General features: G+C 37.7%; 1 protein-coding gene across 1 annotated transcript in view; it reads left to right on the plus strand.

The window, feature by feature from the left end:
* The window catches only part of LOC133093038 (ceruloplasmin-like), a 39,179-nt gene that overhangs the window by 11,110 nt on the left and 12,374 nt on the right, over nucleotides 1–15,695 (plus strand). Inside the window, 6 exon segments of the mRNA XM_061192766.1 lie at nucleotides 3,322–3,487; nucleotides 5,370–5,516; nucleotides 5,614–5,672; nucleotides 5,866–6,095; nucleotides 7,860–7,996; nucleotides 8,611–8,831. Of these exon segments, the coding sequence (XP_061048749.1) occupies nucleotides 3,322–3,487; nucleotides 5,370–5,516; nucleotides 5,614–5,672; nucleotides 5,866–6,095; nucleotides 7,860–7,996; nucleotides 8,611–8,831 (960 nt within the window).

Genomic DNA, 15,695 nt, shown 5'->3' on the forward strand with positions numbered 1-15,695 from the left:
TCTTCCAGGTCACTTATCCGTTCTTCTGCCTCAGTTATTCTGCTATTGATCCCATCTAGAGTATTTTTAATTTCATTTATTGTGTTTTTCATCATTGCTTGGTTCCTCTTTAGTTCTTCTACGTCCTTGTTAAATGTTTCTTGCATTTTGTCTATTCTATTTCCAAGATTTTGGATCATCTTTACTATCATTATTCTGAATTCTTTTTCAGGTAGACTGCCTATTTCCTCTTCATTTGTTAGGTCTGGTGTGTTTTGACCCTGCTCCTTCACCTGCTGTGTGTTTTTTTGTCTTCTCATTTTGCTTATCTTACTGTGTTTGGGATCTCCTTTTCACAGGCTGCAGGTTCGTAGTTCCCGTTGTTTTTGGTATCTGTCCCCAGTGACTAAGGTTGGTTCAGTGGGTTGTGTAGGCTTCCTGGTGGAGGGGACTAGTGCCTGTGTTCTGGTGGATGAAGTTGGATCTTGTCTTTCTGGTGGGCACATCCACGTCTGGTGGTGTGTTTTGGGGTGTCTGTGGCCTTATTATGATTTTAGGCAGCCTCTCTGTTAATGGATGGGGCTGTGTTCCTGTCTTGCTAGTTGTTTGGCATAGGGTGTCCAGCACTGTAGCTTGCTGGTCGTTGAGTGAAGCTGGGTCTTGATGTTGAGATGGAGATCTCTGAGAGATTTTCGCTGTTTGGTATTACGTGGAGCTGGGAGGTCTCTTGTGGACCAGTGTCCTGAAGTTGGCTCTCCCACCTCAGAGGCATAGCCCTGATGCCTGGCTGGAGCACCAAGAGCCTTTCATCCACACGGCTCAGAATAAAAGGGAGAAAAAATAGAAAGAAAGAAAGAAAGAGGATAAAATAAAATAAAGCTATTATAATAAAAAATAAGAAAAAAATTATTAAGAATAAATTTATTAAGAAAAAAATATTTTTTAGTTTTTAAAAATAGATTTATTAATTTTTTATAATAAAAAATAAGAAAAAAATTAAGAAAAAATTTATTAAGAAAAAAATTTTTTTAATTTTTTAAAATAAAAAATATGAAAAATGTATTTAAAAAATTTTTTAATAGAAAATAAGGAAAAAATTATTAAGAAAACATTTATTAGGGAAAAAAAATTTTTTTAAGTAAAAAAAAAAAAAAAAAAAACGGACTGACCTAACCCTAGGACTAAGGGTGAGAGCAAAGCTATACAGACAAAATCTCACCCAGAAGCATACACATATACACTCACAAAAAAAGGAAAAGGGGAAAAATTAATATATCCTGCTCCCAAAGTCCACCTCCTAAATTTGGGATGATTCGTTGTCTATTCAGGTATTCAACAGATGCAGGCACATCAAGTTGTTTGTGGAGCTTTAATCCGCTGCTTCTGAGGCTGCTGGGAGAGATTTCCCTTTCTCTTCTTTGTTCGTACAGCTCCCGGGGTTCAGCTTTGGATTTGGACCCGCCTCTGCATATAGGTCGCCTGAGGGCGTCTGTTCCCCGCCCAGACAGAACGGGGTTAAAGGAGCAGCTGATTCGGGGGCTCTGGCTCAGTCAGGCCCGGGGGAGGGAGCGGTACAGAGGAGGCGGGGCGAGCCTGCGGCGGCAGAAGCCGGCGTGACGTTGCAGCAGCCTGAGGCGCGCCGTGCGTTCTCCCGGGGAAGTTGTACCCGGATCACGGGAGCCTGGCCGTGGCGGGGCTGCACTGGCTCCCGGGAGGGGCGGTGTGGAGAGTGACCTGTGCTCGCACACAGGCTTTTTGGTGGCGGCAGCAGCAGCCTTGGCGTCTCATGCCCGTCTCTGGGGTCCGCGCTAATATCCGCGGCTCGCACCCGCCTCTGGAGTTCGTTTAAGCAGCGCTCTGAATCCCCTCTCCTTGCGCGCCGCGAAACAAAGAGGCAAGAAAAAGTCTCTTGCCTCTTCGGCAGCTGCAGACTTTTTCCCGGACTCCCTCCCAGCCAGCTGTGGTACACTAACCCCTTCAGGCTGTGTTCACGCCGCCAACCCCAGTCCTCTCCCTGCGATCCGACCGAAGCCCGAGCCTCGGCTCCCAGCCCCCGCCCGCCCCGGCGGCTGAGCAGACAAGCCTCTCGGGCTGGTGAGTGCTGCTCGGCGCCGATCCTCTGTGCGGGAATCTCTCCGCTTTGCCCTCCGCACCCCTGTGGCTGCGTTCTCCTCCGTGACTCCGAGGCTTCCCCCCTCCGCCACCCTCAGTCTCCGCCCACGAAGGGGCTTCCTAGTGTGTGGAAACCTTTCCTCCTTCGCAGCTCCCTCCCACAGGTGCAGGTCCCGTCCCTATTCTTTTGTCTCTGTTATTTCTTTTTTCTTTTGCCCTACCCAAGTACGTGGGGATTTTCTTGCCTTTTGGGAGGTCTGACGTCTTCTGCCAGCGTTCAGTGGGTGTTCTGTAGGAGCAGTTCCACGTGTAGATGTATTTCCACTGTATCTGTGGGAAGGAAGGTGATCTCCGCGTCTTACTCTTCCGCCATCTTGCCCAGACCTCCTCTATTATTTTTATATAATAGGTTTTTCTTTATTCTGCTGCTTGCTTTCTTCACTCATCCATATGCCTTGAAATCTTTTCCATGACATTCCCTATACCTCTAACTTACTCTTTTAAACAGTTGTATAGTTTTCCACATTTGAGATGTAGCCTAATTTATTTAACCATTTGCCTACTGATAGATATTTAAATAGCTTTCACCTTCTTGGTTCACTAACAGTGTTATAGCTAACCCCTTTTTATTTCTATCTTTTTATGTATGTGCAAATATGTGTCTTGCTTAACTATGAAGAAGTGAAATTTTTTAATGGAAGGGTTTTTAATTTTAACAAATGCTGCCTAATTGCCTTCCAAAAAGTCTGTATTAATTTACTCTCCCACCAATGTCGCTCTAAAATCAAAACACAGGACTGATGCCCTCATGGAAATGTACCTGCCTTGATTTTCTTCCTGCCTGCCAACTAGTTAATCTAATAAACCAACTAACTCATTAGTAATTAATGGTAACAATTTCAGACCCATAAGGGAAAATACTTTTGGCTAAACAGACTCTCAAATTCCTCTTGGTAGGCAGGTGCCATATTCATGTAGGAGCTGTTCCAATGCTGGTTATTATTCTCCACTAATATATGTTCCTCTGACATTCATCTTGGCCTCCTGAGTTTTATACTTGCTTCATACATTTCAGGTTTTTACACAGATTCCATAAATAAAATACCTCAAATTTCTCAAAGGAAGGGGAAGTTGCAATGTTGTTGGCTACAGTTTTGAAAATACATATGGACTAAGAAAAATGTTTTAATATTTTCATAACTTTCTTTACTTGGGTTTACTGTTTTTCAGAGGGTATGCAGACCTTCTTCAATGTAAGGAGTTGCCAAAACCCTTCGACAGATGCTATTGGGAGACAAGTTTTACATTTTTTTATTGCTGCTGAAGAAATTTTTTGGAACTATGCTCCATCTGGTATAGATTTCTTCACTGGAAATAATTTAACAGCAGCTGGAAGGTAATGATTCAGCAATTAAAATATTTAGAGCTAAATAAAGATAACTGGACTTTTTCATAACCTAGCTACTCCTAAAAAGATTTAGGTATCTTATAATAAAAAGATACTGATAAAATAAAGGTAGGAAAATAATTATAACAATTATTGGAAAATATTGAGCCTAAGGATCATTGTTACACAAAATTTTTCTCTAAAAGTCTTGGAAGCCACTGCCAAGTAAAACATACTTCTTATCTTTTTCTTAGAGCTAAATTTTAAAATGGATTTATTTTATAATTATGAGATATTTAACAGCACAGTGTATGGTGTTATCAACTGTGTTGTTAAATATCTCATAATTATAAAATAATTTTTGTAAAATAGTAAGAGCAATTTTACAAAAATTCAAAAATATTCCTCATGTGTAATTGGTACTTTCCTGCTAAGATCTGAGGATATAATTAATAATTTCTTATGACATCCTTAAATAATTTTATATAAATATTTTTTACTCAATAACACCTAAGGATATATTACCAACTGCTTCTTTAATAACCAAAAACTAAGACTAAAATACATTACTGTGACACTGGCATTTAAAAGCACACAAAAAGTTTTTCTGATGGCCCAACTGCTAAATATATTTACCAATTTGAAGATTACAGGAGTTTCAATTCTTTTGGTCTATTGAATGAAAGTTTTATGTCAGAAAATATCAAGTTCTATAACCACCAAAAAATAATGTTTCCCATAGTATTCTTTTTTCTAATATACTCACAGAAAATTTAAGAAAACTAAGAATGTTATATCAGGTGAATATTTTCTCTTCTTACATTTTAAGCTCATCAATAAATTCAATCTATGTAGTGGAAATTTTGTATTAATTGTGAAAAGGCTATCTGGGCTTAGAGCAAAAATTAAATTCAACTCTCATTTTATATTGACTAAAATAAGTACGAATTAATAGATGAATTAATGATTCTTTTGGCTTGCAAGATTTTCCTGACTATGAAATTTGATGATGTCTCAGCATTGCAAGCCATCACTTCTTACTAGGGAACACTTTTCCTCAGGGGAAAAGTTATTTTATGTTATTTTATGTTATTATAATAGAATTTTGTTGTTATTTTATGTTATTATAATAGAATTAAAACGTCAAGAATGACATCTCTCATCTCAATACTATAGCATCTCAGCACACTTGTTTTAAAAGCAATGTTTGTGGGCTTCCCTGGTAGCGCAGTGGTTGAGAATCCGCCTGCCAATGCAGGGGACACGGGTTCGAGCCCTGGTCTGGGAAGATCCCACATGCCGCGGAGCAACTAGGCCTGTGAGCCACAACTACTGAGCCTGCGCGTCTGGAGCCTGTGCTCCGCAACAAGAGAGGCCGCGATAGTGAGAGGCCCGCGCACCGCGATGAAGCGTGGCCCCCGCTTGCCGCAACTGGAGAAAGCCCTCGCACAGAAACGAAGACCCAACACAGCCATAAATAAATAAATAAATAAATAAATTTATAAAAAAAAAAAAAAAAGCAATGTTTGTTACTACCTGCCTTAAAAAAAATCAGACAAGTGTTTTTAAAATTTTATTCCAAAAGAAGATGTGTAGATAAACTAGTAGGTAGTATACAGACAGACACTTATATACACATGTATAGACAAAAGACTGAAAAAATATCCATGGAAAATGTTGACAGTGATTATATAGAGATGGTGGGATTATGAAGATATTAATTTTCTTTGTCATATTTTTCTTTATTTTCCAAATTTTCTATGATGAATATGCATTGTTTTTATAAATAAATTACAAGTACTTTAAAACAGATGCATGTAGGTTCTTGCTTTCTTTTCACATGATCACTGTAAATTTAAACGTTTTTTGTGTATCTACTTTCTCTGTACAGTGAATCCCGGCTCTATTTTGAACAAGGCCCAAACAGAACTGGAGGAATTTACAAAAAACTAGTTTACTTTGAATACACAGATGCTTCCTTCCAAACACAGAAGGCAAAAGCAAATCACCTCGGACTCCTTGGTAAAATTATTTCATAGCTTGTGGGGTTATAAACACCATTTATACATATTCTGTGCCATCAAAAGAATATTCACCAGTTTACAGTTTTAGAGATTTTAACTCTCATCTTACAGCCTTATGAAAACAATACATGCCTATTCACCTGATTTTAAACTGCATTTTTTTTGTCCCTGTAAATCCAATAAGATGAATATATCCATGTGAATTTTAAGACCCTGAATCATCTATACCTCTTGTAACTGGACGCATTTCTGGTTCACAGCATCATCCCTTTAATTTGTTCCTAGAAGAACCTTACCCAAGTATACAACCTGACAATGACGTTTATGAACACTGAAGATAGTGCTAACTCTGTTGGTTTCTAGGCCCTGTCATTAAGGCAGAAACCCCTTCACCCTCCTCATATGTAAATCCTAGCACAACCTATGTCTATACATGGGAAGTTCCAACAGATGTGGGTCCCACCTCCACGGACCCCAACTGCCTGACCTGGTTATACTACTCCTCAGTTAATTTTAAAAAAGACATCAACAGTGGCCTTGTAGGGCCTCTCCTCATGTGCAGAAATGGAAGTCTTCGAGAGGATGGCAAACAGGTAAGTCATGGGATCTATGTCCAGGTATGCCTTGGTGAAAGGTTGCCTGAAACAGAACTGCAGGGGAAAGGCAATGTGGCAATGGGCACCTTCAAATTCTGTGTGCTGATGTCTCCCAGTTTTACTCTTTCCTCAACTCCAGACCTGTGTCTTCTCATGCCCAATGAACACCCAGCCTGGCATGTTCCACGGACACCTCTAATTCCGCTTGACTGTTTTGACTCTTCATCTCCTTCTGGACAACCACTGCCTGACCCACCCTTCTCTAAGTCGGTCCCTTTTCCTCTATTCTGCGTCTTTTTTTTTTTTGGCCACACCACACGGCATGCAGGATCTTAGTTCCCCAACCAGGGATCGAACCCAGGCCCCCTGCATTGGAAGCATGGAGTCTTAACACTGGACCGCCAGGGAAGTCCCTATTATTCCACCAAGCCTAGGATTTCCATCAACAGCTCCTTCTTTCTCAGTCACCAGCTCTCCAATACCATTGCCTCATTTGAGGCAGCATCATCTCTTTCTGAATTCCTGTAAACTCCTAACTCCTGTCCCCACTTTCACCCTGCTTCAATATAGCTCCACATTCCTCCCTTTCTAATCTGATTATAGCACTCTCCACCCTAAAAATCACCCTACAATTTGTTGGCTCAGAAGGCAACACATCAGACCCTGCTGCGTCCTCCAGATTCATGCTCCCCTCCCCGCCACCCTGCACACGCCATTCTGGTCTTACTGCAGAATTAGCTTGTTAGTCCCTGAGTAAGGACGGCTAATTCACATCTCTTTGATTTTGCCCTTCTTCTCTCTGTCTGGAATGGACTTTCCTCACTGTTTTACCTGCTAAAAGGGGAGACTTTTTAATAAAAAGTCGGACTGGGGGGTCCCTTCCTTTTCGTCAAACAATATTCCCTAACTGAAGTTAGTTCAAGTTCCTGCAGGTTACTGTAGTTCCTTGTGTATGTTTCTGTTAGAGCACTTATCCATGCAATTATTTTTACTAGCCTGTTTCTCCCACTAGTCTATAAGTGCCTAGAAACCATAAACAGGGTTTTATTAATTTTTTTTATGGCAACCTCAGCCCCTCTCTGGCATGTAGTAGGTGCTCAATAAATGCTTAATGAGTGAATTTCCCTTGTTCTTCACTCTCAAGTGAACTGAAATCCAAGGTCTTTTCTGCATTTGTAATTCATATGTCATAAAGCCTTATAAATCCCCCAATATAAATATATATAATTGAATGTATATTTTATTTTAAAATATGGCTATATATTTATATTCATCTATATAATGAAAGTCATAAAATCTCATAATTCTTCCAGTACGTACAGTTTTTATATTTTACCCAAAATATAAATATATACATATATTTCTTCATAAACCCTAAAAATACAGACTTTCTAGAATTGAAAACATTTTATTTAACTTACTTCTTACAAAGACTCCTATGAGAAGCCTCTATAAATATCCGTGATTATACAGTTTAGTTTTATGGAGTTAAGTTACAGGAGGACCCTAGATTAAGAGTTTTACATGAAAACAGTCATAGAGGTTTCTCCCAACTTCTTAGTTCTGTGATAAATCCATTCACTGGGATTCATGCCTTTATACAAAATGTCCGTAAATGGGGAAGTCAATTGATCAGTTTTTCCAGGAGTCTACAGATCCCCTTGTATGGGAGATCCTGTATAAGGATCAACCATTTGACTAGATTTTGAATACGGACCATGTATATTTCACATCTATTTACTTTTCTCTTCTCATCCAGAGAAAGGAATAGACAAAGAATTTTACCTGCTTGCCACAATATTTGATGAAAATCAAAGTTATCTCTTAGATTAAAATAGCAGGATATTTACCACAGAGCCTGAAAATGTGGATCCAGAGGATCCAGACTTCCAAGACTCTTAACAAGATGTACTATAAGGCAACACTTAATTTATAAGATAAATGTATTAAGCAGTTGTTTAATTTCTCTGGGCCTAAGATTTTTAAAGAGAGGCTTACACTTTCCCCTCAGTGATTGGCTAACATGTTTCATGTTTTCTTTAAATATAATTTCGCAATAAACATATTGCCTACTAGGGTAATTACATTACACTCAATTTACCAAATACTTACCAATGCCTTTTTGGTGCAATACATTGTTTTAGCTATTGCTAAATGTAATACAGAAAAGTCATGTATTTCTCTATTGCCAAAGTAATGGAGTGGATGCATGGGGTGTTTGTTGAGTTAGTTGGTTGGTTGGTTGGTTGGTTGGTTTTTGAAGACTGTAAAGTGTGGTGGGAAGAGGATGGGTCTAGAATGTGGAGATTTGGACTCTGGTCTTAACAGTTCCATTAATTAGCTTAATGACACTGAATAAGTCTCTCTGGCCTTAGTTTCCTCAAATCTAAAAGAAAGGGGCTGACTTGGATAATATTGAGGTCTTACATGAATGAACTGCTTAATGATTAGTCCTTGGTTGAGTTTCAAGAGACGTCAAGTACCAATAAATTAAATACACTTTTCTTTGTCACAAATGTCTTGCAACCATAAATGGAAACATGTATGGAAATCTGCCTGGACTGGATATGTGCTTAGGAGACAACGTTTCATGGCATATTCTTAGTGTGAGATCCAGTAAAGACTTATATGGGATATATTTTTCAGGAAATACTTTCACTTCCTTAGGAGCAAGCGATGACACCATAGCTCTGTTTCCCCACACCTCCCAATTTATGATACCCGATTCCACAGGTAAGTTGTGGATCTTCTCCATCAGCCAGAAATACGTCCAAAGTATAAAAAATGATGTCTTCATATGCACTGAATATTTTTTGTACAGGATTAAAAAAGGAGGTTTTCCAAATAGCATTTAGAAAAGTTTTGCCCTGCTCCATTTAATTTATAGGAGCATTAGTATATCATTTTCCTGTACACAAAAACCCCCTGAGCCATTCCCATTTTTCTCTTCCCAGGCACCAGGCTCTAAATCAACCCATACTTTTCAAAAGCAATGAAGATGCTTTGAAGCATTTGAACTTGTTTTCATTCTATGATCTGCTGCATTTCTTACTCTTCTGTCCATTTGTTTCCCAGGTCTTCCTCCTGCATCTACCTTCCTCTATTGTCTCCTTCCTTCCTCTCTTACTCCTTTCCTTTTTACCTTTGCTGTCTAGGGAAATACTTTTACTTCAATGAAGCTGATTGTTGCTGGCAATTTGTTTAAAGGCACCTTGTATCAGAGAATTGTTATGGGGATCAGAGGAGCCTCCCCTCCCCTCTGAACCTAATACCCTCATTTGTAAAATAGGGATTGTAATCATTTACAATCCATAAAAAGGAATGAACACAATCATATGAGTTAGATACACTATAGCAAAGGGCCCGGCATATGTTAGACTTTCAGTAAAATGTTAGTTTCTTCTTTTATCCTGCAGATATACCTTAACAAAAAATAAGTAAATAAATAAAATAAAATAAAAAATCAAACAAAATCCTTCTTGGTCAAAAAGTACTGGCATCTGTCAAATACTGGCTACACAATAAACAAATTACTCTGTAAATACCATGGATTGGTATCTTAACTCTTTGTGATATCACAGATTCATCTGACTACATCTTTTACATTTCAAAAAATTTTATTTTACTTTCCAAACAAAGCCTGTGCTTATGAGTAGTCAGAAGATTACTCAGCCATAAAAAAAAAAAATGTTGCCATTTGCAGCAACAATGATGGACATTATCATACTAAGTGAAGTATGTCATACAAAGAAAGACAAACATCATATGATATCACTTATATGTGGAATTTAAGAAAATGACACAAATGAACTTCTTTACAAAACAGAAATAGACTCACAAAAAAAGACATAGAAAACAAACTTATGGTTATCAAAGGGGAAAGGGGAATAAATTTGGAGGTTGGGATTAACAGATACACACTACTATGTATAAAATAAATAACAAGGACCTACTTATAGCACAGGGAACTATATTCAACATCTTGTAATAATCTATAATGGAAAAGAATCTGAAAAAAATATATATATTACTGAAGCACTTTGCTGTATGCCAGAAACATTGTAAATCAACTATAATTCAATTAAAAAAATAATTTTTTAAAAGATCATCCAAAAAAAAGTAACTGGAAGAAAAAAAGAAAGATCTTTCTCCAACACTTTCTCTTCTCTGTTGTACACACTCACCCAGTGGCAAGTTATCACCCATTCCCCTCCCACTTCTTCCTCTCCTTTACCCCTGTAGATGTTTCCCTGGACTTAAAAAAAAAAGTAGTCTGCTTTTCGTTCTCTTTCCTAAACAGTATCCATCATAGTGAACACCTGGAGGTGTCAAGGGCTGTGCTATATGGGAATCATTGCTCTCTAAACAAATTCTCTTTCTCAAACCCTTTGAGTCTGAAGGGTTTGCTTCCTTGCCAATCTTCTTCGCTCTTACCCTCCACGAAAAGTAACAGCAACCACAGAAATATGTACAGAGTTGAAAGAGAATGTTAGTGTGCATGAAGGTGCTACTAAGGAGCAAAGTCAGAACATCATGGGCATAAAATTGTCAACATAAAAGACAGCTGGATTTCAGGTGGAATTTTCTGGTCTGAACCACGGTGGAGTTTTTTTGTTGTTGTTGATGTGGTTTGCTTTTGTTGTGGTCATTGTTTTGGGTTCTTCGTGTTTTTTTTTTAACATCTTTATTGGAGTATAATTGTTTTGCAATGGTGTGTTAGTTTCTGCTTTATAACAAAGTGAATCAGCTATACATATACATATATCCCCGTATCTCCTCCCTCTTGCGTCTCCCTACCACCCTCACTATCCCACGCCTCTAGGTGGTCACAAAGCACCGAGCTGATCTCCCTGTGCTATGTGGCTGCTTCCCACTAGCTATCTATTTTACATTTGGTAGTGTATATATGTCCATGCCACTCTCTCACTTCGTCCCAACTTACCCTTCCCCCTCCCTGTATCCTCAAGTCCATTCTCTACGTCTGCATCTTTGTTCCTGTCCTGCCCCTAGGTTCTTCAGAACACTTTTTTTTTTTTAGATTCCACATATATATGTTAGCATATGGTATTTGTTTTTCTCTTTCTGACTTACTTCACTCTGTATGACAGACTCTAACTCCATCCACCTCATTACAAATAACTCAATTTCATTTCTTTTTGTGGCTGAGTAATATTCCATTGTATATATGTGCCACACCTTCTTTATCCATTCATCTGTTGATGGACACTTAGGTTGCTTCCATGTCCTGGCTATTGTAAATAGAGCTGCAATGAACATTGTGGTACATGATTCTTTTGGAATTATGGTTTTCTCAGGGTATATGCCCAGTACTGGGATTGCTGGGTTGTATGGTAGTTCTATTTTTAGTTTTTTGAGGAACCTCCATACTGTTCTCCATAGTGGCTGTATCAATTTACATTCCCACCAACAGTGCAAGAGGGTTAACTTTTCTCCACACCCTCTCCAGCATTTATTGTTTGTATATTTTTTTATGATGGCCATTCTGACTGGTGTGAGATGATGCCTCATTGTAGTTTTGATTTGCATTTCTCTAATGATTAGTGATGTTGAGCATCCTTTCATGTGTCTGTTGGCAATCTGTATATCTTCTTTGGAGAAATGTCTATTTAGGGCTTCTGCCCATTTTTAGATTGGGTTGTTTGCTTTTTTTGATATTGAGCTGCATTAGCTGCTTGTAAATTTTGGAGATTAATCCTTTGTCAGTTGCTTCATTTGCAAAGATTTTCTCCCATTCTGAGGGTTGTCTTTTCCTCTTGCTTATGGTTTCCTTTGCTGTGCAAAAGCTTTTAAGTTTCATTAGGTCCCATTTGTTTCTTTTTTTTTTTATTTCCGTTTCTCTAGGAGGTGGGTCAAAAAGGATCTTGCTGTGATTTATGTCATAGAGTGTTCTGCCTATGTTTTCCTCTAAGAGTTTTATAGTGTCTGGCCTTACATTTAGGTCTTTAATCCATTTTGAGTTTATTTTTCTGTATGGTGTTAAGGAGGGTTCTAATTTCATTCTTTTACATGTAGCTGTCCAGTTTTCCCAGCACCACTTATTGAAGAGACTGTCTTTTCTCCATTGCATATTCTTGACTCCTTTATCAAAAATAAGTTGACCATATGTGCGTGGGTTTATCTCTGGGCTTTCTATCCTGTTCCATTGATCTATATTTCTGTTTTTGTGCCAGTACCATATTGCCTTGATTACTGTAGCTTTGTAGAATAGTCTGAAGTCAGCGAGTCTGATTCCTCCAGTTTTTTTCCCTCAGGATGCTTTGGCTATTCAGGGTCCTTTGTGTCTCCAAACAAATTTTAAGATTTTTTGATCTAGTTCTATAAAAAATGCCATTGGTAATTTGATAGGGATTGCATTGAATATGTAGATTGCTTTGGGTAGTGTAGTCATTTTCACACTATTGATTCTTCCAATTCAAGGACATGGTATATCTCTCCATCTATTTGTGTCATATTTGATTTCTTTCATCAGTGTCTTGCAGTTTTCTGAGTACAGTTCTTTTACCTCCTTAGGTAGGTTTATTGCTAGGTATTTTATTCTTTTTGTTGCAATGGTGAATGGGATTGTTTCCTTAATTAACTTTCTGATCTTTCTTTGTTAGTGTATAGGAATGCAAGAGATTTCTGTGCATTAATTTTGTATCCTGCAACTTTACCAAATTCACTGATGAGCTCTAGTAGTTTTCTGGTGTCATCTTTAGGATTCTCTATGTATAGTATTATGTCATCTGCAAACAGTGACAGTTTTATTTCTTCTTTTCCAATTTGTATTCCTTTTATTTCTCTTTCTTCTCTGATTGCTGTGGTTAAAACTTCCAAAACTATGTTGAATAATAGTGGTGAGAGTGGGCAACCTTGTCTTGTTCCTGATCTTAGAGGAAATGCTTTCAGTTTTTCACCATTGAGAATGATGTTTGCTGTGGGTTTGTCATATATGGGCTTCATTATGTTGAGGTAGGTTCCCTCTATGCCCACTTTCTGGAGAGTTTTTACCATAAATGGGTGTTGAATTTTGTCAAAAGCTTTTTCTGCATCTATTAAGATGATCATATGGATTTTATTTTTCAGTTTGTTAATATGGTGTATCACATTGATTGATTTGTGTATAATGAAGAATCCTTGCATCCCTGGGATAAATCCCACTTGATCATGGTGTATGATCCTTTTAATGTGTTGTTGGATTCTGTTTGCTAGTATATTTTTGAGGAGTTTTGCATCTATATTCATCAGTGATATTGGTCTGTAATTTTCTTTTTTTGTAGTATCTTTATCTGCTTTTGGTGTCAGGGTGATGGTGGCCTCATAGAATGAGTTTGGGAGTGTTCCTTCCTCTGCAAATTTTGGAAGAGTTTGAGAAGGATGGGTGTTAGCTCTTCTCTAAATGTTTGATAGAATTCACCTGTGAAGCCATCTGGTCCTGTACTTTTATTTGTTTGAAGATTTTTAATCACAGTTTCAATTTCATTACATGTGACTGGTCTGTTCATATTTTCTATTTCTTCCTGGTTCAGTCTTGGAAAGTTATACCTTTCTAAGAATTTGTCCATTTCTTCCAGGTTGTTCATTTTATTGGCATAGTGTTGCTTGTAGTAGTCTTTTATGATGCTTTGTATTTCTATAGTGTCCGTCGTAACTTCCCCTTTTTCATTTCTAATTTTATTGATTTGAGTCCTCTCCCTCTTTTTCTTGATGAGTCTGGCTAAAGGTTTATCAAATTTGTTTATCTTCTCAAAGAACTAGCTTTTAGTTTTATTGATCTTTGCTATTGTTTTCTTTGTTTCTATTTAATTTTTTTCTGCTCTGGTCTTTATGATTTCTTTCCTTCTACTAACTTTGGGTTTTGTTTGCTCTTCTTTCTCTAGTTCCTTTAGATGTAGGTTAGATTGTTTATTTGAGATTTTTCATGTTTCTTAAAGTAGGATTGTATTGCTATAAACTTTGCTCTTAGAACTGCTTTTGCTGCATCTCATAGGTTTTGGATCACTGTGTTCTCGTTGTCATTTGTCTCTAGGTATTTTCTGATTTCCTCTTTGATTTCTTCAGTGATCTCTTGGTTATTTAGTAACATATTTTTTAACCTCCATGTGTTTGTGTTTTTTACATTTTTTTCCCTGTAATTTATTTCTAATCTCATAGCATTGTGGTTGGAAAAGATGCTTGACATGATTTCAGTTTTCTTAAATTTACCAAGGCTTGATTTGTGACCCAAGATGTGATGCATCCTGGAGAATATTCTGTATGCACTTGAGAAGAAAGTGTAATCTGCTGTTTTCGGATGGAATGCCCTATAAATATCAATTAAATCTATCTGGTCTATTGTGTCATTTAAGGCTTGTGTTTCCTTATTAATTTTCTGTCAAGATTTAATTTCATCTTCTGTCCAGGAGTGAGGAAAATTACAGCCTTTTCCTCCACCCTTGACAGATCAGCTAGGAAACCTACAAGTCACTCCCAGGCACCCACATATAACATTTCCATTAATCACATGGCATTTCTATAGTCACACGATGTTTTCATATGTCAAATGGCATTTCCATACATTGCATAGTATTTGCAGAAGTCACATGGCATTTCCATACACCTAAATCTTGTTTCAGGCCTGATATCTATGTGTCTATTGGAGTCCATTTTCTGGCATGGACTCTGAGAAGATAGATGTACGTGCTGACGGGGAGAAACTTTTACTTTTCTTGGCTCCTCATCGGCCTCCTGGGCTTTGCAACCCCTGGAGGGAGATCTGTTCTATCAAGTTCCCAGTGCTTTTGAGTGGGCTCTTATTTTTAGTAACAACATCGTATTTGTTTTCTCTAGGATTCTGGCCAAATGTACTGAGCTAAATAACAAAATAGGGCCCTCTAGATTCCTTTATTATTTATACAAAAAAAAGTCCTTTTTAGAAAAGGAAAAACAAGCATAGTGTTTGAGAGGGTAGAATTGCCATGGGAGGCAAAGAGTTGCTTTACTTCGCTAGCATCTAGTGTCCACAAAGTCTCTTCGAGGCTCTGATTCTAGTAATTATAGCACAAGTTTAAGGAGAGTTCTTTCTGCTTAGTTCATCTCAAAACTATCTCTGTTTCAGAATTTTTAGAGCCACAAATTCAACCTGCCTCTAAACAGAAAGAAATTTTATAACAAATTATATACCTCCAGTTCTTGGTTTGGGTTGAAAAAGAGAGAGAGTAAAATGAAGGGTCTTTACTTTGTGAGAGAGATAATTGCCCTGGGTCAATAAAGATGCCTTGCAGCTTCTCCCAATCCTCCACTAGGGTGAAAGGGGAAAAGAATAAAAGGCTTAAATGATGAGGTTGGTCAAGAAAGAAAATAAAGTGTTCCACTTCTAAATTGAGTGTTTCCATAGGCATTAACTGATGCTCATCGAAGTAAATTTTCTAGAGCTGGAGCTTATAAAAATTCTAGATGATTTAAAGGCAAAAACCATGTGTCATAAACCAACAATGGTCCATTTGTTAAATGTGTTTTTGTTTCATTTGGCTGCATGTTAAGGAAAAGAATAAGTCACTGTGTATATACTTAAGGGGACAGATGACTCATAATTTAAAATAAATAACAACTATCCAC

Source organism: Eubalaena glacialis, chromosome 6 (assembly GCF_028564815.1).
Source record: "Eubalaena glacialis isolate mEubGla1 chromosome 6, mEubGla1.1.hap2.+ XY, whole genome shotgun sequence".
In the NCBI taxonomy this organism is placed as follows: domain Eukaryota; kingdom Metazoa; phylum Chordata; class Mammalia; order Artiodactyla; family Balaenidae; genus Eubalaena; species Eubalaena glacialis.